The 24,064-nt window shown below is 38.9% G+C and overlaps 1 protein-coding gene and 1 long non-coding RNA gene across 5 annotated transcripts; both read left to right on the top strand.

The window, feature by feature from the left end:
* Window positions 1-240: 240 nt before the first annotated feature.
* LOC104107388 (uncharacterized) lies at window positions 241-7,177 on the top strand. Its single transcript, XM_009616174.4, has 7 exons — window positions 241-844; window positions 1,916-1,990; window positions 2,068-2,584; window positions 3,232-3,617; window positions 4,780-5,006; window positions 5,117-5,264; window positions 6,395-7,177. The coding sequence occupies exons 1-7, from the start codon at window positions 380-382 to the stop codon at window positions 6,521-6,523; spliced, it is 1,947 nt and encodes a 648-aa protein (XP_009614469.1). The 5' UTR covers window positions 241-379; the 3' UTR covers window positions 6,524-7,177.
* Window positions 7,178-8,494: 1,317 nt separating this feature from the next.
* Window positions 8,495-12,598, top strand: LOC104107389 (uncharacterized). 4 transcript variants are annotated; one of them, XR_011412767.1, is made up of 5 exons: window positions 8,495-8,749; window positions 8,898-9,032; window positions 9,125-9,328; window positions 11,044-12,158; window positions 12,280-12,598. It is a non-coding gene; the product is annotated as an uncharacterized lncRNA (long non-coding RNA). The 4 variants fall into 4 exon arrangements; XR_688791.4 differs by having other exon boundaries at window positions 8,506-8,749; window positions 11,044-11,277; XR_688792.4 differs by having other exon boundaries at window positions 8,507-8,749; window positions 11,044-11,199.
* The last annotated feature ends 11,466 nt before the right edge of the window (window positions 12,599-24,064 follow it).

The raw sequence follows: 24,064 nt of genomic DNA, 5'->3' as shown, positions 1-24,064 counted from the left end.
CTTATCAATTTTTTTTTTATCAAACGCATCAACTGCCTATTATCAATTTCAACACTTCTATCCAAACATATAAATACTTATTTAAAAATTAATTTTCAGCACTTCAAGTTTATTAGATATTTACAATTAGCTAATTCAAACGAACTCTATATTCGACCCTATATTTACTTTTTTATATTATGAAAATCCTAATTCCGTGATATTTTAGACCAAATTGATTTGCTTAAAATGAGGTTGAGGAGCAGACACCAAAAAAAACAGCCGCTTCTCAACTGTCAGGCTCAGAATACTATAAATAGCAACCGCCTTGTGTTTCACTCCGCCCCTCTGCCACCAATTCAATTATTTTCGCTGGTAAAATTAAAGCTTATTTTCCTCCATGTCAAGTTCAAAGGGAAGTCGCAAAGGATCAAAACCAACTCATAATTCTCGTCGCCAATTCAATAATCAAAATTGGGTAATCAAATCTCCTCTCAATCAAAATCCAATTGATCCAATAGAAGTTTCAAAACAAGAATCCATTTCAGAGTTTATTCCAAAAGACCAAAAAAAGCCTCAGAATCACAAAAATTCCAAAAGGGTATCCAAGAATGGGCGTGCTCATGTGGTTAATGGAAACTTCGAGAAGAAAGAGGATGAAGTAGATATTGTAAAACAAGAAAGTGCTAAAGAGGAAGAAAAGAGTGGTGAAAGTGTAGAGAAAGTGAAAGTTGAGGGGCCTGTTTTTTATAATAATGATGTTGATTGTATTTGGAGACGGCTAGAGGAGCTGCAATTGGGTGCTGAGGAGCCCGAGTTATCGGCTGAGCAGCTTAGAATCAATGATCAAGCTCAGGAAGATGAGGTAAAGCCTTATATCCTTATGTTAAAAAAGTTTAAACTTTGATGTCTATCGACTATAAATTTAATATTTTATAATTATTATTACTAAATATGTACGGTAAGTCAAATTAGCCTGTTAAACTCGCACTTAAGGTGTAGCATAATGGTTAATGAAGTGGGAGGAGAACCATAGGTCTCGGGTTCAAATCATGTCCTTTTGCCTAAGTCCGTTACATTGTGCTGGTGGAAAGTAGCAAGTACCCGATAGAGTAGTCGAGGTGCGTGCAAGCTGGTCTGGGTACCACCGTCATAAAAAAACATGTTATACTCCACAAAAGAGGTGCCGTCTTTCACTGCTAGGCCTCTCACGTTGTGGTGTTGGTTTAAGGATTACAATGCAGTGAGAGTAGTATATGATGTGGACATGTCACTATTCGACTCGAAATGAGTGGGTAAAATGAACAAATGGTTGTCGTCTTAAACAAGCCATAGATATTTGTATCGCTATAAATCATCTCATTAAGGGTAAAATGAAAAGTTTAAAATATAAAGAAGATATCGTTTTAGACAGACTAAAAATGAAAGAGTATCACATAAATTGGAACAGAGGGAGTATAAGTTAGATTAGCACGTTAAACTCCGTGTCTAGTCAAATATCTTTCTTGACAACTAGCTTCTCACATTGTGGTATAGGTTTTAGGATTTCAATGCAGTGAAGTCGTATCTGATGTGGAAAAGTTATAATGAACCTTGTCATTGTTCAATTCGAAATGAGTGGAAGATGGTTAAAAAATTGCATCTTGCATTAGCATGTCCTAGGTTTCTTATGGTTGGGCTAGTATATGACAAATAGTTGAAGAATCTTGTGTGAGAGGGAAAATTGTTTCTTTTTCTTTCTCATTTGTAAATATGTTTGTGGAGATATGGCTAATATGAGCTTAACTTGTGTGAGTGTCAGTGTGCCATATTGTGGTGTATTGAGATAATTAATTGTCAAGAAAATACAAAATCCTCTTCTCTGTATCTCCCTCTCCATCTTTATTTTCATTTGCTTATTTAAAGCACATTTGACATTATACATGGTTCTTTGCAGTTACTAGTGCTGGAATCAATTTATGGTGACAATGTATTCATTCTTGATAGACAAAATGGCCTACGATCTTTTCAGGTATTGTAGTGCCTTGATAAACTCATAAACTATGCTTTACTCTGAAAAACCAAAGCTCATTTTGTGCTAATTTGCAGATTCATATACATATTGAAGTTCCTGATGGGCTGACGGTGTTTGTAAATTTAAGTTCCTCTGGTGCTCTAGGAATATCAGAGGATAGTTCACCTGAGTGCTCATACTCCTTCAAAGTTGAGCATTTACCACCAATTGTGTTAACATGTTTATTACCTAAATCATATCCGAGCCATCTTGCTCCTCACTTTACAATCTCTGTCCAGTGGTTGGATTCGGCAAAAATTTCCTCTCTTTGCTCCATGCTTGATTCAATCTGGAAGGAACAATTAGGTCAAGAGGTTATATACCAGTGGGTGGAATGGTTGCATAGCTCTTCTCTTTCTCATTTTCAGTTTGATCAAGAAATAAAGTTAGGTTTTTGTGCCAAGAGTCATATTGGAGATCGCCGAGCAATTTCAGGAACTGTCTCACCAGAGGTTGATATCCCCTCACTCAAGAACTATGACGAGGAACAACGCCATGAGAATTTCCGTAGAAACATTCATCAGTGTTGCATATGTTTCAGCGAATTTCCTGGTATTTTCGAAATCTTGTGCTTTATTTTCTTTATAATAGTATATTGTACAAAGCCCTAATATCCCTGGAATTTAAAAAATAAACTTGAGTCCAAAAGTCAACCGACAAGGTTTCAGTCCAATCATTGATTGGAAGTTGTCTGATCCATCAAGTTAAGGAGGAAGTTTACTTACGATTCCACCTTCTTGGTAACGAGGAGTTTCTTCTTCATGAATGGTATTGAACATTTTGCTGCCTGTTTTGCCACCTTTGGAAGTGGTAACCAGTTAAGACTCCCACGTTTCTCTGATATTTCTATCTCTATAAGGAAGATAAGGTTGTGGATTCATATGCTTATCTTTAATATTCATTGCCCCGTTGTATCTCCTTGGTTGTTGTTTGAGGAAAACAATTAAAACAACATTCTATTATTATCTCTGCTCATTCTGTGGTTTAACTTGATTCTTACAGTTATTCTTCCCATCGTAGGATCCATCCTGTTCTGTGTACGAATGCGTGCATTTTCAGTTTTAGAAAATACGTGAACACACACACAGAGATATACCCGCCTCTTCCCCTTGTGCACATTAGGCGTTAACATATAGGAAATTGGATATCCAATAACCTCTCAAGTGATAAGTGGGTTCTGAAGCTTTTGTTTTTATCAGGTATGGAGTTTGTGAGGCTGCCATGTCAACACTTTTTCTGCTTGAGTTGCATGAAAACTTACTCCGATATACATGTCAAGGAAGGTACAATCAGTAAGCTTCTGTGTCCTGAGGCAAAATGTGGAGGTATGATTCCTCCGGGTTTGCTAAAGCGGTTACTCGGTGAAGTGGAGTTTGAACGTTGGGAATCATTGATGTTACAGAAAACGTTGGAATCAATGTCTGATGTATGCTACTGCCCAAGATGCGAAACAGTATGCATCGAGGATGAAGATGTGCATGCCCAATGTGCAAAATGCTTCTATAGTTTTTGTACATTATGCAAAGAGAAGCGTCATGTCGGAGTTACGTGCATGACACCAGAAATAAAGCTTCGTATTTTGCAGGTATTTGTCTTGTCTTAACTTCATTATGTTCTTCTCCTTACGAAGATTGGCCTGTTTATTACTAAAAAGAAGAGCTTATGTTAAGGATTGTCCTACACATTTTCTTTTACCTCCTCTAGATGTTGGTTAAGTTTCACTATCAACCAATCAATCAACTATGCCTCAACGCAAATTAGCAAGATTCCATTTCGCTCTATTTAGCTCCATTTCATTCGAACACTAAAGAATTTGTCTTTTAAGTAAACTTAGGAGTTTTATAGAATTGGAGGTTCTCTAAGTCACAAACTTATCTCTACAGAGATATACAAATCTCTAATTCGCATAAAAATCTCCTTATACCAAACGGTCCAAACCTAATGTAAGTGTAGTAACAACAACTAAGCCTTAATCCCAACTAGTTGGTATCGCCTGTATGGATTCTTTGCTTTCATAATGTTTTCTCTCTTTGTGGTTTTTAGTGTACATTGTCCCTTTTTATCACCTTCAATCATTGTATTGTCGCGCCTACATAGCAGTGCTTATGGAGGTCTACAAACTAAACCATTTCAATCAACCTTATCTCATTTTATCCTCTATTACTTGCACCGTCTGTGTAATCATTTATAATCTTGTTTAATCAAGGGTAGCTTACATTCAGTAAAATACTTGATATAATCATGAAGCACAATTTTCACGGAAGTACATTCATGTAAAATTATTATTAGGGATTTCCATGTCCTCGATTAATTGATAAAGAATGGAAAGGCCGAAAACGAAAAGGCCTTAATTGTCAACATGGACAATTCCTTTAGATGTTATGTTGTGTTCCCCTCTACGACCTTCCAACGGCCCACAATGCTGAAAATATGATAAGTTAGGTGCCAATTTCCTGTTCTTCCTCCAATAGATCTTGGCCATAGAAAATAGGCACAACAAAGTAGTCTAAAAGGTTAAACCCTAAGGTAGCCTGGTTCATAAACATTTTTACAACGTATTGGAAATACTGTGAGGGTCTTCCCCAGGATTCTAGTACTATAAGGAAGAGCTGATAGGGATCTCCTTCTACACTCTACTATTCCATGTTAATGATATTTGCACTTTGAGACCATCGTTCTTCTATTTCATAACCTATCTATCTGGAGGTTTATATTTAGCTCTTGTCCGTTTTAATCTATTGCATCAGGAGCGACAGAATTCATCTCAACTGAAAGATGACCAAAGGCACCGTGAGAAAGAAATAATCAATGAGATTCTCAGTATGAAGGAAATTCACCGTTCCGCGAAGCAGTGCCCTTCCTGTAAGATGGCTATCTCGCGAACCGAGGGCTGCAATAAGATGGTGTGCGATAACTGTGGAGCATATTTCTGCTATCGTTGTAATCAGGAAATTGAAGGATATGAGCACTTCAGGTTTGGTACAAGTTTAGACTGTAGAATGGCTTCACGTATCGTATGCCCTCTGTCTGTGACCTTGATATTTCATTTATATGCTTAATTTGAGGAGCTTTTTCTTGTTAAAGGGAGGGGAAATGTGAACTTTTTCCACCAGAAGCAATTCAGATGTGGGAAGAGAGGATTAATCATCGCCAAATGGTTGGTCAGATTCAAGCTCAAATCCATGCTAATCATGGTCATCCATGCCCTAATTGTGGCCAAATGAATGCAAAGGTAAGACGGGTTCTCAATGTTTTTTTCTTAAAGCCGTTGTTTCGGACCGCTTCATATTTGAAGTTGAAATGTTAATGCAGAATGAGATTATGAGTGTCTGGCTAATCGCGCCTCTCCTGTTAATTGTCTTGCCTATAACTAGAGATGATTTTAGTTGAGTTCTTTTTCGCCCACGTTTTCCCGATTAGTGTGATGGTCATACCCATAGTCATATTAAATGATTCTCTAACTGTTTTGATGGTCATACCCATAGTTGTCATATTAAATGATTATGTAACCGGTGTTTTGAAGGGGAGTCTTGGAGCAATGGTGAAATTGTCTCCATGTGACCTATAGGTCACGGGTTTGAGCGGTGGAATCAGCTACTGACGCAAGCATCAGGGTAGGCTGGCTACATCATACCCCTTTGGATTTCGGCCCTTCCCCGGACCTTGCGTGAACGCGGGCTCTGGGCTACCCTGCCCTGTAACCGGTGTTTGACTTATAGGAGTAACTAGTTTGTGCGTGTGCTGTGTGCATTGTTGGTAATCATAAAAGTATGTTTACACAACTTGTTTCAGATTTTTATGCTTTCGAAATACTTCACTATATTGGCTTATTTGTCTGGCAATATCCACTTCCAATAGTTGTACCTATTATAAGCTACTCAAACGTAGAGAAAGTTGTGAACTACTTTTTGCTTCATATACTTTTTGTTAATGCAGTTGTTGATTATTCTCTCTGAACCGTGAATTGAGCTTTCAGAGAGATTAAATTCTCCATTTTGTTTATTAGAAGGTGTTTAACATCATCATGGAGAGGATATATGGCTTAGTGTTATGAGAAAAAACATTGAAAGTTATTCTCTCTATGGCGAGCTATTGAAATTAGCATATGAACTTTTATTCTCTCTATAGAGTTTATGTTAGAACTCATAATGTTGTTCATATTCAGTTATTCATTCTTTACTGTATTGTATCTGTCTATAAGTGGGGAAAGGGTGGCACAGTAAGTAATGCAGAAACCTTCTCATCGTCTACTTTCTTACAGTTTTTCCTGCCGTTGAGCAGATATATTCTCTTCATTTTCCTTCTTTCTGTTTAACATAGTAGCTAAGTCGTCCCCGTTTTCCTTTGTTGTCACCCTCACAGGTTGGCAATAACAATCACATATTCTGCTGGGCGTGCCAAAATCATTATTGTTACCTTTGTAGAAAGAATGTAAAACGAAGCTCCCAGCATTATGGACCTAAGGGCTGCAAACAACATACTGCTGAATAGTCCGAAAGAAAATTTCAATTTAAGGGGATTTCTCCCAGAAAATTTCATTGATCTTTGCTCATTGAAGTCCATATTGTTCGTTCGTGCTTAAGGCAGAGGTTGATGGTTATGATCCTAGCTATCACCGAAGGACTCTTCTCCTATGTGATATATATGGCATTTTCACAGCAGTTGTGAGGGGATACAGTAGCGTACGCAGAACTTTGTGCAAGTTCGTTTAGACAAAACTTTGAGGAATAGTAAGGGCGACGCCGACATAACCAGCAGATTTTAACCACTGCTCTTTTTTTTCTTCAAAAAGATAAAAGAGTTTTGCTGAGTTTTAAATTATCTTTGGGGTAGGTTCATATCATTCAGTGTCACAAGTTGTCATTACTCTTTTTTTCCTTTTTGTGGCTTGGCTGTCTTGGAGCAACGGTAAAGTTGTCTCTGTGTGACGTATAGGTCACGGTTCGAACCGCGGAAGCTGATGCCTTATGCACCGGGCCGCATTTTTGTCCTGGCTGTCAAATTTGTCCCAGAGAAATATCTTCAATGTTGTATTGCATACTTATTGGATGGAGAGGGATATGTTTATTTATGTAAACTTGAAAGTGCCAAATTGATACCATTTCATTGAAATATGTGAGCATGGTTTATTTGCTATTGGGCCAATGGAGCTTCTTCATTTAGAAATTGCTTATTACTTGTGATTTAACTTTTATGATTAAAATTTTAAAATATAAAGTGGACGTGTTTGATAAAAAAAATACAACAATTCTACTATTTGCAGCAAAGACTAACAATGAATTTAATTACTATAAGAAGACTAGGGATGTGAAGATAGTTTGTTTGTAACGGGTGTTATTTGTTTTACTACTGCAGTCCTCCTCCGTTGTGTCTGATTTTGATAGTATGAGCAAAACTTTATAATACTAGTATTTGGGTACGTTGGTATCTCGACTTAATTATTCAAATAATCACTCAACTATTGAAAATTACTTAGCAACGTTATGTTACTTTTGTTTGTAAATGAAAAGTCATTTAATTATGCATACTGCACTCATAAAATCACTCGATTAAATTTCTCAAACTTTTGGTGGTCAATTATCTATTTTACCCTCTACATTATTAGGCGTTAAATAAGTTATATATCGTCAATTTGTAAAAGAATTGAAATTGGCGTCTTTTATTAGATAATTCAAACACATAGTTGTTAGTAGTTTTCAACAGAAAGGAGCCCAAAAATTGAATGCGGCTGGTGTTTGGGGATTGAGCGGGTTATTTCCTTTCTAATGATCTTTTATAAAAGAAGTAACGAGAGGAAAGTCTTGACCTTCCCTTGTTCTACCCTTCGAACTCGTAGATTGAAGAAGATCATTTTGCGCAGCAGTACATTCATTTCGATTTCGTTCGGTATGCTTTGAGTTAATTTTAATAGGTTTTTGATGGATTATATAGAAAAATTACACTTCTTCTATATATCGATGAAACAAAAAAAATATATTCAATAAGGTTTACACTTATTTTTAATTAAAAACAAATAGTATATACTAGTAAAAGCATTAATTATAATGTAAAAACACTCTCATCTATAATAATAAACTATAAGCAAAAATAATACTCCCTTGGTTTCAAATTATGTACATATCCTTTTTACTTTTTTTATTTTTTATTTATAACCGTAATATTCGGATCAGCTTGCACGCACTTCGACTAATTCTACGGGATACCTGATACCTCCTACTAGCAACATGTACGAGGTAACTATATGAATAAATGAGAAAAAAATTACCTAGTATTTTTTAAGCTCCGCTAGAATACATAATGATTCTCAACCACTGTATTGATCAAAAGGCCACATTGTTGGACGGTTATGTAGTAATATATCCTTCTTAATTTATTCCAAAAGAATGATATTTTTCAGAATTAAAATAATTTTAACTTTAAATTTTTTATTGTACCTTTAATAAAAAGCTTTTAAACCTCCTCACCTCCCCCCACACAAAAAAATGGGGGTTATCTCTCTCACATTTTCAGCAGCTTCCGATTCCGATTGCAGATGGCACCTCCAGAGATTGATGGCCGAGGGAAAAAAAGTTGGAAGAGGAGAGCAGTAATGGAGTAGGTTCAAATGTCGCTGATTCCGATTCTGATTCTGATCACGATTATGGTATGTATGTCGATGGTCGCAGTATGTCCCGGAAACTTCGGGAGGAATATAATCGGCAGGTGGATGAGAGCGAGGTGCGTACCCTGCCCTCCTTTCATACTTATACCTGTAGTTCTCGTTCCAATTCATTGACTACTAGACCACACCAATGCTTTTTCTACTTGTCTTTTTTTTTTTTTTTTTGATTTGTCCTTTTTGTTGTTCGTGTATTATGCAAAATAGGGTTTTGATATCAATTTGGATTTGCCATTGGGGGTTCGTATGGTGGCTCCAATTAATCCACAACGGGGTTTCGAGAACATCCCAAGATATACCGAGCTGTCTCGTATGGCCATTGGCGATTTCAATTCACAGAATGTAAGGAAAAATTTCTTATATAATTGCCTTATCCTTGGAGAAAAATGTTATTCTGTCTGTCCCTTTTAATTTGGCTTTCTTCTATTTGTTAGAATAAAAGGTACGAATTTGTCAAAAATTTGACTGTAACACATCACTTGCTGCTGGGTTTTGGTGTCGTATCACCTTTCAAGCCAGAGATGCTGATGATGCTACAACTGATGCTCTAAAGACCTTTCAAACATCGGCGTGGTGGGGAATTAATGGAGACAGACGTATTAGATTTTGCAGGCTTAAGAAACCATCTGTCGGTAAAGGTAAATTTTTTAATATGCTCTTCTCCCTTGTTACTTACAATGCCTATATATGCAATATGATTATGCTAAGTATATACAAACTTGCAATGTTTGTGCCCTCTTAGGATTACCTTGTCCCTAGTGGGGGTTTTTCTTGCACTGACCGGCGTGTTTTTTTTTTGGGGTGTGTGGGGTGGGGTGGGAGGAGGTGTGTGGTGTATGTTTTCTCTAGCATACCACCCATTGATTTATGCATGTGCATTTTTCTACACAACAAATTACAACAACTATTTCACTCCATTTGGATCTGTTATATTCGAATATGCCAAAATTTATTGCTAATATTGTAAAAATTATGTTGCTATTATTGTGTGCGCTTGCCTGCAACATCCAGTACACCAAAAGGATAATTGCTCAAATCTTCATTGTCGGGCCCAACCAACATCATGCATTCTTTCCATATTGTTAAATGAGAGAAGGAATGAAAATAGATGCATTCTGATCTTTAGTTATTTAGCAACAAGGATGTTATCTAATTCACTTTTAAGAGCTTCGCTTCCTTTATAGGCTGCAGTAAGGGTTGGCGCCACATGAGTTTCTGGGTCACCCAAAAAAGTATCAGAAGTCCAATTGGTGATAAGTTTAACAACAAATAATTAACATCTCCATGATCTTTTAGCTCATCAAAGACTAACTTAAGTGAAATTATCCTTGTAGAATATCTTCTATCAAAATGGCTTCCCAAGCAACTGGCATTTTGGACTATTTCGATACTCGTAGTTTGATCTGGCTTAGTGGATATATTTGTTTGGTCGGTACCGGAACTCCCAAAGGCATTTTGAAGTCTTTGGTCTCTTCCCCAATTTTGATGGAGACTTGAGATTCTTGAAAATTCATGTCCATGTGCATAAAAGTCGTGGGTGCAGCTGAGTGTCATGTCTTTGACTGTTGATGGTTCTTTTAGTTGTCTCTGACCTTACCTTGTCTAATTGCACTACAAGAAATGAGGGCTTTTGTGCCAACTAAGTCACTACTGAAGCTCAAAACTTGCCTCGAATGACCTTTAGTGGCGATTTGCATTCGCTATAGTTGAGTAGCTTTTAGTGGCGACTTGTATAATATATATTAGCTGCGACATTGGTCGCCACAAAGAACATTCCTTTTCAGTGGCAGCCCTAGTCGCCACAAATAAACCTCTGTAGCAGCGATCATATGTCGTCACGGGTATTTGTTGGTTTATTGTAGCATACATTTGGTGGCGAGTGTGGTTGCCCCAAATACCAATTTCATTTTAATTAATTTATATCAACTGTATGTTTCTATTAGTTTGCCCAACAATATACCAGCGACCATCACCAATTTGCAGACATTTCTCAATAAGTCTTTTATGAACTTTTCATTGATAAAAGTCATGATATAGAGTACACAACACTTCATAGTATATACACAAAAAAAGAACCGTAAAGATTTCGAGGATCTTATAGACTTAGACTTACTCTCTTTCTTCACATTATGGTCAAATTGATCTGGGGAATTTAGTACTTAAGAATTGTATCTACATTTTTCACTTTACCATAACTATAATGGCCATTGCGAATATTCTTGTTTATGAGAGAATTCACATGATTACACTGATCAATGCTGTTGTGATATGTGTTATTCTTTGTTGTCATTTTTTGTTGTGTTAAGAAATGAATTAGAAAATCCCTTTTAACGGCAATTTTGATGTTGTTCAGGTAGAAACATGACAAGTCTCCCATGAACAACAATTTTTAGGAACACACTTTCCTCATAAATTGAAGGGGAACCTTGGAGCAATGGTAAAGTTATCTCCGTGTGACCTGTACATCACGGTCCGAGCCGTGGAAGCAGCCACTAATGCTTGCATTAGGGTAGGCTATCTACATCACACCCCATGGGATACGACTCTTCCCTGGATCCTACGTGAATGCGGGATACTTTGTGTATCGGTCTGCCTTTTTTTTAAAAAACTCTTTCCTCATAACATTTCCCTATCTTTGCTATAAATATATGTATTTCTATTTGTCTTTTGCCTGAAATTTCTCATTTTATTATGAGTTTGAGGTTGTCCTTGCCATAAACTATTTTTTTCATTTTCATCATGATTATACCCTCCTGGAACCAAATGAAAGATCTCTACTTTCTTTTTTTTCCTTCTTGATGATGCCAAGGTTCTTTACTACTGAAGAAAAGAAACAATTCATTTAAGAGTAGAACTAAGAGAATGTGTAGCTTTTCTCTTCCCATCTCATTTTCTCTTTTCTTCCAAAAATGATTTTGAACTCATTCAGTTTTCGTGGTTTTCTAACCTAGGCAATCTGATGTTATAAATTTCTCAAAGAGTGCATGATTCATTGCAAGAGCTTCTTGCATTAGTGAAACGATTCCAGCTTAACTGGAAACAAGGACCAAACGAAGGGACTAGGTCACCCCAATTGCCTATCTGTGGTGGCTTTCAGCAGGTCACCACGAAAATTTTCCATGCCTAATATTTCAAAATATTTCATTTTCAGTGGACAAAAATTTAGCCTATAGTCTCGATTACATGTGGCGACTTTTCAGGTCTAAAATCTTTACTTGTCATGCAACTATATATCGCCACGAAAAACCCTTGATTTTGTGGCGACTTCGTGGGTCATAACTAAAAGTCTGTTTTCTCGTAGTATATTTAGGTTCCTTTGGAAAATTCGTTAGTAGGACATAAGTCTTGTTTCACATCGAAATAATGTTATACCTAAAACATTCAACTCCCTTGTCGTTGCAACTTGTCTATCTCGATCGCAAGGTCTGCATTTTCTGGTCAAGCCTTCAAGGTGTTTGCTTTGTGCAGGTTGGAACTTCCAAATTGTTTTATATACAGACAAATGATGAGAAAATTGATGCTTTAAATTTATTTTGTGTCTGTCCTGCTCTGCTTTTCTTAGTTGTAATTATCATTTTATTTTTGGCAGGTGGTGAGCGACCTCCTGATTCCAATGTTGATGTGAAAGCTACGCAGTGAACTAGTCATCTCTTTAAACTCTTGTTATTGTTCTACTATCTTAATTATTATTGAGAATGTAGTGTCATTTAGTTGTGTTATTTAGTTGTGTTATTACTAAGACATGAAAAAAAAAACTGTTGTGATTTGTCTTCTACGCTCGTTTTCTTTAAGAACGTAGGGTTATCTGCGTTTTATTACCAAGACAAGGAAAAATGTCTTCTGGTGTTAATGAATTCTGGTTATGTTTTACGATGAAGCTTTTATTAGAGTAACTTGGTGTTGAGAAATCCTGTCTAATTCATCAGGAAAAGAATATAACAGCTCAATCGTTTTTACTTTTCAAATATTGTACACTTTCCGTTTCATTTTACATGTTACTATTTTACATCTTTTTTATGTACTTTATGTGTAAATGAATGTTACTGATCTATCCGGAACTTCAAAATTTTCAAGCAAGAACATATTGGATCGAGCATATATAAAACTTAAAAGGTGAAAGTTCTCAGCCTTTTAATGACTTTGTTTTGTTAAATGCAGCTATATTTAATCTACAAAACTGAGAAGTTTTCACATTTACATAACTTATAGCCCGTGAATGCCGAAAGGAGGGAAAAGAAAGGCTTGCTAGAATAATCTCGTTATTGGGTTATATTCACGCAGACATACTGGTTAATTGCTAAATAGCAACCTTCTAAAATAACTACTTGGTGTCATTTCTACATGAATTTAATGACTTGGGGAGTATTCCCATTTCAGTTACAAAATTTAATATTTTAGAACATAAGTATAGTTCTCGGCTGGATTACTTTTATTTAGCAGAAGCTTTTATGATATGTTAATATTTAATTGCCAAAAATGTTAATTAATGAATCCCGCTAAGATTTTGTAAATTTTTTGTAAATATTGCATTGTTATGTTTTTTCCCTATATCTAGGTGTTTTGTATCCGCATTGTGGCCTAGCCAAATTTGGATTCGTGTCGAGAAATAGCATATTGGGGTAAGCCGAAGTTGAGACCTCTGGTTAAGAATAATTTTTTTGGTTAACTGAATGATTATATATATATACACCAACTAAGATAAAACAGTATCACTGTTTTCAGGGGGTATGAGATTGCCCCTGGGATGTGATCAAGAGTATTAATATTACAATCCAAAATTCTTCTAGGAAAAACAGTTCCTGAGATGTCTGCCCAAAAAGCTTGATTTGCAAACACCGGAGGAACTGTCACATATCTTGTACTGCCAAAAAAATCTTTGCTTGCACCCTCATTGGCCATCAAATCAGCTACTTTGTTCGTCTCCTTGTAGCTGTGCTTCACCACCACATCTCCTAGTCTTAGGATGATTGACCTGCATTAAAAAATGATTGAGTCAAAGATATGGTTACCTGAGTTAAGCATTCTTATTACCTCAGTCGAGTCTGTGTTGATTTCAAGCGGTGTGAATCCTCTTTGACCAGCAATCTGCAATCCCTTTAGAACAACAAGAAGTTTAGCTTGTGTATTTGTGGTGTGGGGCAGACTTCCCATGAATCCCAGAACCCAGTTGCCGCTGGAGTTTCTGAAAACTCCTCTCACACCCCCCTTCCCAGGATTCCCAACAACTGCCCCATCAGTGTTTAGCTTGTAATGGTCTCTTGATAGGGGAACCCATTTTGCCCAGATGATCTTTTCTTTTATGGGTGATTGGTTTACTGAGATAGTGACATACTCAGTTGCCTTTGCCAAAACAACAGAAGTAGGGACAATATCTTTTTTGTTGTTGAAGAGATTATTATTCCTGGTTATCCAAAGCTGCTAGAAGCTAAAAGGATATAGATCTTCCAAACTAAGGATGTGACCGGGTGCTAGCCCAGGCCCTACTAATGAATGTGGGGGGGGGGGGGGTGTGTTGAGTTTGGGCTGTAATGGTTCTCTTTGAGGTTAATTGTTGCCAGAATGATTTAGCATTAGGTCACTCGAAGAAGATGTGGGTAGAGGTCTCAAGAGCATCACTGCAAAATAACACATTGAGTTACAGTGAACCCCAATATTGTGGAGGTAGGCCCCTGTGGGAAGCCTTTCATGGCATAGGAGCCATATGAAGGTTTTGATTTTATTAGGGGCTTTTAGTTTCCAGATCCACATGTAACTATTGTTATCCTCTTTCATCTTCTGGGGGGCTATATTGTCAATGAGTGTATAGGCTGATTTGGTGTTGAAGAGGCCAATACTGGTGTTGCCCCAGATCATCTTGTTCTCTTTTATGGGATTGGGTAGAATGAAAGTAGTTAAGAGGAAATGGAGGAGGTATCCCAAGCCCCATTGTTACTGTGGCTGAAAGATCAGCTTGAGTGAGGGGACCTTCTACCATGGTCCTAATTAGTAGGTGGTTGGGGATCCATAAGTCATTGATGAAGCTGACTCTATCTCCTTTGAGCACCACTCATCTACTGGTTTGCCTACATGTTTCCCAACCTTTGAGAATGCACTGCCAAATAGAGGATTTTACTTTTTTTTTGGGGGAGGGGGGGGGGGTATCTAGTTTCAGTGCTTGGCAATTAGAGTCTTTGCCCAAAGAGAGGAGGTATTATGAAAGAGTCTCCATGCAAGGCCTGAATGAGTAGCTTTGTTTTTCAACTCAGCCCTTTGTATTCCCAGCCCTCCCTGGACCTTAGGCTTCGTGACAGTGTCCCAACCTACTAGGTGCATTTTCTTTCTATTGGGTGTAGTGCCCCAAATGAAATTCCTTTGAATTTTATCAATTTCATTTGTTGTTTTTAGGGGAGCTTGATGAATTGCATAACATGGATTGGTATGCTATTTAGGGAGGCTTTTGCTAGGTATTCCTCCCAGTCATGTTTAGAAAGTTTATTTTTCAACCAGCCATTTTGGAGTGCATGTTGTCAATGATGTATTAAAAATCACTGTTAACAGGTCTTTTATGGATTATAGGGATTCCCAGGTACTTGCCAAAGGTAGATGAATCTTGGATGGATAATCTGTTAAAGTTGGTCTCTATCTGTTGGGGTTGTCAATTGGTAGAGAAAAATACTCTTAACTTTGTGAGATTGATTTTTTGGCCTGAAGCCTGATTGAAGGAGCTTAAGTGTTGATGATTGTGGGATAGTTTTTCTGGTCAGCTTTGGAAATAAATTCAGGTCATCAGCAAAGAATATGTGAGAGATATTAGGACCAGACTTGCTGATGCTGATGGGGCACCACTCCTTATTCTAAACAACTTCATCAATTAGCCTAGAAAGTCTTTCCATATACATAATGAACAAATAAGGGGAAAATGGATCACCTTGTCTGATGCCTCTAGTTGGTTTGAAGGGAAGGGGAGTTTGGTCCCCATTCAATAGAACAAAGATGGAGGAGAAGCTTACACAGGACATGATGATATTGATAATATCAGTGGGGAAGTTAAAAGCATGGAGAGTGTCCCTAATGAAGGACCATTCGATCCTATCAAAAGCCTTTTCCAGGTTAATCTTTAGGATCATGTGAGGTATTTTGCCTCTCATTTTTCCAAAGTGGGTGATGTATTCCTGGACAATAATAGCATTGTCAGAAGCCCTCCTGTTGGACATGAAGATTGCTTGACTGGACCAATTATGTGTGCTAGGTAGGGCTTGATTCTATTGACTAGGATTTTAGTCACAGTTTTGTAGACAGTGTTGCATAGACCTATGGGCCTGAAATTTTTTATCATGGAGTCCCGGGTAAATTAGGTATGAGGCAAAGTAGGGTCTCATTCATATTGGGGTGCATTGTTTTGGATGAGAAACATTCTTTGTAGAACTGGATAATCAGGACCAGGAGCTCTGAAGGGCTTGAATGAGAAAATTGCTCTTTTGATCTCACTATCTATGAGAGGAAGAGCTAGATTGACTTTTTGTATTGTGGACAGTGATAGACTCTAGGGGGTTGGTGTGGAAGTGGAGATGGGGGACTGGGTGTGTGAAGATGTGTAAAGGTCATTGAAGAAACTGATAATGGAGTCTTTGATTTCGTCTCATGCTGCCAGTTCCCTGCCTCATTTTTTAGAGAGAGGATCATGTTTTTCCTTCTTCTATTTAGAGTAGAAGTATGAAAAAACCTGATGTTAGCATCACCATCAGAGAGCCAGTTAATTCTAGCTTTCAACTTCCAAAAATCCTCTTCATTCTAGAGGATTAAGTCTAATTCCTCTATTAGAGTGTTTTCTAGATTTAGGAGGAATTGACTAAATTGATAATTAGGAGATTTTTGGATGCCAGCAATCCTGGCCAACAATCTCTTCTTTTTGTAAAATATGTTGCCAAAGGTATGTTTGTTCCAATTAGTAACATTATTCCTAAACCTTTGAAATGAGGGGATTAAGGGTTGGAAAGGAATCTTGAATGAGGGCAGGGAAAGCAGGGTGACTGCACCACATGGTCTCAAATCTAAAGGGCTTAGTATTAACAAATTGGGTGCCATTATTTGACTAAACTAGAAGGGGGCAGTGATCAGACTGGGTCCTAGGTAGGTGGGTTATAAAAGCTTCAGGGAATTCGTTGATCCAGTAGTTATTAATAAAACACCTATCAATTCTCTCTAGGATTAGGCTAGTCCTGTTCCTATATCTCTTGTTAGTCTAAGTGTATTTACTGCTTTTATAGCCTAGGTCAACTATTTTACATTGGTTAATGCAATTCTAGAACAAATTGCTTATTGGTGTTAATGCAGTTTTCACCAAACTTGTCTCTTGCTTTCAAGACTTCATTAACGTCCCCACCCACAAACCAACTACCATTTATGTTGTTATAGGCATCTATCAAATTTCCCCAAAGAGTTTTCCTGTCCTCTAGATAGTTGCTTGCATAAATAGCCGAAAAACACCAAGGGCGGGTTGGAGGGTAATACTTAGCCATTGCATGGATACCTTATGGTGTGGCTGATATTTCATCTACCTGGAGGATGTTCTCTTTCCACATGATGACTATGCCCCCAGATAAACCTACTGCCGGTAACTGGATATGCAGGTCATATTGCAGTTCCTCTATAAGCTTCTTGTGATCTGCCATCTTGGTCTCCAACAGCACCGGTATGGCCCGTTTATGCATTTTGATCATCTCTGAACAGTGTCTTATGAACTCCACACTGTTTGCCCCTCTAACATTCCATATGATGAAGTTTATTAGAGGGTTGTGGTTTGTTTGGGGAGTCCCTGCCGGTGCCTATTCCTTCCCCTGGGTAGACACCATTTCCTTCCTCATCGCTGATGGCATCTGAGATCTCATGACTGGAGTTAGAGTCAGCAATGGTTTCAGCACGCCCTGGCTCTGATGAGAGGACATATTCAATCCACATCTAGCAAGAATTTTGGGGCAGAGTATTATCAGTGTCTCGCTGTAATCCACGCTAAATTCCACTACCCTTACTGCCTCCAACCATAAGGAGTCTGTTCTCATTGGGCAGTACGAGCTCTGATTTTCCATCTCCTTGATGGTTTCCTGGCCTTTGAGTATCTCTAATGCCTTTGTTATCTCCTTTGAGATATTCCCCAGTGGAGATGATTGTTATTTCTCCAGCATTGAAGATGAAGGGTCATGCTGAGGCCATTGTTCCATCACTAAGAACTGGGGTGTTTCCGCTGGGTCTGGGAAGAATGGGATGGAGTTGAAGATTTTCTACATGAGGTTGTGTACTGACATAGTGTCGTTGGTTAGCTACAGAGGATTGAAGCTGCTATGTAGAACCATTGATTGTCAAAGCTGAGCTCCAAACGTCGCCAAACCCCTGTTTAATGCTTCCGTTGTAACCCTTGCTAGATGGGCCCGGTTTTGGATGATGAGGGTGATTGGCTGGTTTCCCAACTGAAAATTATAGCACAGGCACTGGCTGTGAAGTGCTATCTCTAGCCAGGACGCCAACGTGTGGTCTTGTGGCGAAGGGATGGAAGTCAGAACAATCGGGGGGTTTGGTGGGTTGATCCATTTTTGGATTTTTTTGGTTTTACCTTCTTTGGGATGATATTAATTAAGGAATTTTGGGGGTAATTAGAGCCATAACTGATATCGGGGTTAAATCAACACCCGTGTTATGTGTTTTGTAACCTATGTCTAATACACTAGATTTCAAATTAAATGTGAATCCGATTGAGTTGACATACAATGCAAATCACCTAAGCTTTGGTTGTTTATCAGATATTGCACTTGAGTATTCATGGAGGGGTTTGTTTGCTGAGTTATTTGGTAGGGGTGATGTAGCTCTGTATAGGCCATTATTGGTAATGGTGATAGTCGAGTGTGTAACGACCCGATCAGTCATTTTAAGTTCTATCGCATCGTTCGGCTATTTGAGGCCATGAACAGCTTCACTTCAGGTATTATGACTTGTACGCGTAGTTGGAATTGAAATTCGGGGAGTTCGGAGTTAATGTGGAAAGAGAATTCTCATTTCGGAGGCTTTAAGTTAGAAGAATCTGACTAAGGACTGATTTTGAGTAAACGACCTCGGAATCAAGATTTGAAGGTTCCAACAGGTTCGTATGATGATTTCGAACTTGGACGTATGTCCGGATTGGGTTTTGGATGACCCGGGAGCATTTAGGCGCTTATTGTGGAAGTTAGCATTTGGAAGAATTTCATAAATTTGGGTTGAAGTGCATTTCAATGTTTTCGATATCCGTTTGGGATTCCGAGCCTTAAAATATCTCTGTATGGTGATTCTGCTAATGGGGGCGCATCTGGAAGTGGATTCAGAGGTCCGTAGGTCATTTTGGAGTAATTTGGCTGAAGTAAAAATTTGAAGGTTTTGAGAAGTTTGACCGGAAGTGGACCTTTTGATATTGGGGTCAGATTTCGATTCCGAAAGTTGGAATAGGTCCGTAATGTCAAATACTACTTGTGTGTAAAATTTGAGGTCAATCGGACGTAATTTGATAGGTTGCAACATCGAACGAAGAAGATTTAAGTTCTAAAGTTCATAAAGCATGAATTGGAGTGCGATTCATGGTTTTAGCTTTGTTTGATGTGATTTGAAGGCTCGACTAAGTTCGTGATATGTTTTGGGACGTGTTGGTATAATTGGTTGAGGTCCCGGGGCCCTCGGGTGTATTTCGGATAGTTACCGAATTAGAATTTGGACTTGGGCAACGACTGAAGCATCAGATTTGCTGGTGTCTGGTTTCCTTCTACGCATTCACGAAGGAATTCCCGCATTTGCGTAGAGGAAGTTGAGGGATGCTGGGATTTACCCTTCGTGTTCGCGAAGAAGGAATCGCGTTCGCGAAGCATTACTGCGAGGCATGGGAGGTTGTGCTTCTCGTTCGCGTAAAAAGGATCGCGTTCGCGAAGGTCTGGCCCGGTGTGCTTCGCATTCATTGGAGGAACCTCCCGTTCGCGTAAGAAAATATTGGGGCAGTGACTCGTGTGCTTCGCGAACGCGAGGAAGGTTCCGCGTTCGCGAAAAAGAAGGGCAGCATCTGGGCAGATTGTTTTAAACAGGAGTTTGGCCCTTTTCATTTCATTTTCCTCCATGGGAGCCGACCTAGGAGCGATTTTGGAGCTCCATCTTCATCATCTATGTCAAGGTAAGTGATTACCACCTATTGCAAGTTAAATACTTGGATTATATCTAGAATTGTACCTGGAAAATCATGAGAAATTCGTGGAAATTTGAGATTTTGAAGAAAAACCTAGAACTAGGTATTTTTGGATTTTGACCACGAAATTGGACATGGAGTTGGGAATAAATTATATATTTGAGTTCGTAATGTTATGGGTAATGTTTATCTTCGAAATATTTTGGAATCCGGGCACGTGAGCCCGAGGGTGACTTTATTTGCGCATGACTTTATTGATTGTTTGGAATTATTGATAATTGATATGGCCTCATTGGCCGAAGATATAAATTGTTAAAAGATGAAAATAAATTTGGAAATCCCCTATTAACAAGAGAATTATTTACCTGCCTCATGTTATTGTTTTTATTGTTTCCTCATAAAATTCATAATTTATAATATCATTGGTATATTAATTATAGCCCATAGTCTGTGTCCGAGTCGACCCCTCATCACTACTTCTTCGAGGTTAGGCGGGATATTAACTGGGTACGCATTGATTTATGTACTCATGCTATACTTGCTGCACATTTTTGTGAAGGTACACATATGTTTAGCGGCCTTGTGGGTGCAGAGGCGCGATTATGGCGGGGATTTAGGTGAGCTGCATTCTATACGATGCTCCGCAGCCAACATAGTCTCCTTCAGAGTACTTACATTTTTTCTGTCCATTTTGTATTCCGGACAGCAGTTGTATTTTATTTTACATTCCTAGTTAATGCTCGTGCACTTGTGACACCGGGTTTTGGGATGATTATGGGTTGCACTGTATTGTAATTTTTAAAGATATTATTATGTATTTTGTAAACTCCATCTCCTACTATTTAATTGAGGTGAAGAACTATGATTTCAAAAATATTAAAATGAGACCTGAATTAAGTATTTAGTGTTGGTTTGCCTGACAGCGGTGTCCGGCGCCATCACGACCTTTAATGGATTTTGGGTCGTGACAACATGGTATCAGAGCACTAGGTTCACTTAGGTCTCACGAGTCATGACTGAGTCTAGTAGAGTCTTGCGGATCGATACGGAGATGTCTGTACTTATCTTCGAGAGGCTACCGAGCTGAATGGAGCACTTCCCTTCTTGATTCCTCATCGTGTGATTTGATACCTTTGAGGATTATGCCTTCATTTCCTTCCTATTCAATCTTACGTGACGCGAAACGCTTGTTATAAATTTAGAATCGAGGAATTTTAATGGCACTACTGATGTAGAGCAGGATGTTTCTCCCTGCGTATTCGATTGGGCTAATGCCGTCGCCTTGTAGAAGGATGTTCTGTCATCTCAGCTCAATAGGTGTATTTCTGATGGTTTTGGGGCTATGCACCAATTGCTATGATGTTCATGAGTTGTTATCACACAGTATTAAAGTAATGGTAGGATGCTTATCTATGCGTCGAGGCAGTGAATGACTTGAAAGGAGGTTTTACTCAGAGCATGATTAAGGGATTCAGTATTTTATTTCCGGCGGAGGAAAGGCAATCGGGCTACGAACGTTCAAGTTTGGGTTGATGGAGTAACGTGACTTGGTATTTCAAGCATGGTGGAATTTTTATCTGTGATGTGGTGTCGTCATCCTTGATTAGATGCGTTAAGTTCGCCGGTGTTGCGGTCTTCTTCAAATCGCCTTTGGGGCAGAGTATTGTGAATGGTGTCGGGGAAGCGGCTATGAGATGTCGCAATGTTCTTTGGTTCAGAATCAAATAAGTAAATCCTAATATTGATGGCTAGAGAAAGATTATCTTCTAAGAGGTTTATAGTTAGTGGCAACTCATATGTCGGATGTTATAGAGATGGATTCGGGTTTGGAGCAACAATTGGGCATCGAAGGACGAGGAAAGACATGTGGGAGATGTCTTGCGCTGGTTGAATTGTTAGGCGGTCAAGTGTGAAAAATAGAAGTCGAGGAGTGCTTAAGGGAGAGGGTTTGACCAAAGTGGGAGAGTGGCAGAGTAGCATATGGGTTTCGTGGTAGGATAGCTGCACGCCTTGAGGAAAGTTTAGAGTGATCTGGGATTCACGGTGGTCAGTGACCAGGTCTACGAGCTAAATTTGGAATATTGGCTGCTATATTGAGGAAGATTGTGTGTGACAGGAAGGAGTCGCTTAATATGAAGCAGGATACAACATGACTCTGGATTGGAATGTATTGTCACACTTTTAGTTGGTGTCCATGAGGAGTGAACGGACTTGTACAGCTGGTGAATGAGCATAGGCTCATGATGGTTTATTGGCTTCGTGGTAATTGTATTCAGTGCAGCGTTGTTAGAGGATGTCGGCATGGAATTTCCACAGGTGGGATATCTCCGGTGAGCAGGTTAGTGGTTGCGTGGTGTTGATGAAGCTTCTACGAAGAATTTTACTGGTTATCCAGTAAGAGGTCAAATATGTGAATGCGCCTAGTGATTCCGAATGTTCATGAAATGTTTAATATAAGGATTTCGAAGAAATTTGGAGGTTTGATTGTGCAAGGTCATGTCAATAGGAGATAAGAAATCTTGGTAGGTTCCAGGGTCATGCATTAGTAGTTTCAGGCTAAGTGGGAGAGCCCCACCGTCTATGATTGGATTGTGTAGTTGTCAACTAGTGCGGTTTCTGGTTATCGGTGTACTAGTGGGTTGCTATGACTAAAGAAAGAGAACATCAGTGGTAGTTAGAGCAAAGGATTTGAGGAATGTGGGCTATATTTGGCCTTATCGACTCGTGTTCAGGCTTGGGGAAGACTCAGAGCCTATGCTTCGTGTGGAAATGGTGTATAAGAAAAGAAATTCAACTGGTTGATTCTTTGAGAGGGTGTTCATGTGCTAACAGGGCCTTGAAGTTTGATTATATTCGGGGACAAAGTCAGAGTGGGTGACTCTCAACAACGGTCCTAATGGATTCAAAGGTTAAAGTGGGGTGCCTAAGGATTTCGGGTCCATAGTATGGTTGAATATCGAGCTTTTGCAGCGGATTATGATAAAAGAGCTTGGAGTGTTCCGTGTTATCTTTGGTCTACGGGGTATCATGAGAGGAAGGGGAGCATGTAACTTTGAATTTATAGAAGAATCATCAGAATGGGTATATCAGTTGAAGACGCGATTATGCGCACAAGGAGGGTATGAAATGGTTCGTGGGTTTTGAAACAATGTGGTCTTGTGAAATAGGATCACTCAGGACGAGTGCGGATTGAGTTCACCATGTTTTGAATGGAGCTATTATTATTCCTAAGGCAAGTCCATGGTAAATTAGAAAGAGTCGGGTCAGTTAGCAATGGTTGAATCGGCATAATGATGGCAATGATCAGCTCCTTCAATGTGTTGGGTTATTCATGTAATTTGTGCCAGTACGCGCGAGGTTTGACGGTCGCCGTAACTGATCTTATTTGGAGGCTTTCGAGTATTATGGCCTGTTATGTGCAGATGGATCCCGGAAGGGTTATGGTGGTTTAGACCACTACTTGAGGTTGGTATTTTCTGCGGATATGAGGATTCAGCCGCGTGTTGCGATGGTTCTCTTGGAATGAGTTAAGTAAAAGGTTTCTATGTGATGAAGTGTTTACCCTATTAGTAGTTCGGAAGTTAAGATGAAATTCTTGTACTCGTGCACATTGGCATGATTAAGTGTATTGATCGGCATGGAATTCGGAAGTTGAGGATCAAGGTTGCAGTTTGGTGTCGACAAGAATGTCAAGAGCTCAGATGAGCGGGAAAGGATTCAGATGGTTAGAGTAAGCTGGTATTATCTTTAGTGTCACCTGAGATCGGTGTCCTGTGTAAGAGGCTTTGAGTAGTGATTTCGAATTTTTGATTTGCTTTACAGCATTTGTGCGGCCGGTGGTATGGATGTGCAGACTTGTTATATGGTAAGGAAGGTCGGGGGAGCACGTCCCACGAGGAGATTGTATAAGTGTGACATGTAGTCACTTGATTGATCGAAGATTGGAACCAAGTATGGAGATTGCGGTACTATTATTCATGTGAGAATTTATGCCTGGAGGGCGCTCGGTTCATTTGGTTGTGGACTGTGGAGGTTTGTTCCGGATATGATGGTTGTTCTTGTGTGTTATAGGAAAAAAGGGTTATTATGGACCCTTGAAAGATTATTAGACTAGTACGGTGCGATCCGAATCGGCTTGAGGTCCGTGGGTGGATCTAGATATGAATGCGGGCTCTATGTCGGGCCGGAGGTGTTCATTTCA

The sequence above is a fragment of the Nicotiana tomentosiformis genome, chromosome 12, assembly GCF_000390325.3.
Source record: "Nicotiana tomentosiformis chromosome 12, ASM39032v3, whole genome shotgun sequence".
NCBI lineage: Eukaryota > Viridiplantae > Streptophyta > Magnoliopsida > Solanales > Solanaceae > Nicotiana > Nicotiana tomentosiformis.
Note: the sequence above shows the minus strand (reverse complement) of the source record. Positions and strands in the feature narration are given on the sequence as shown.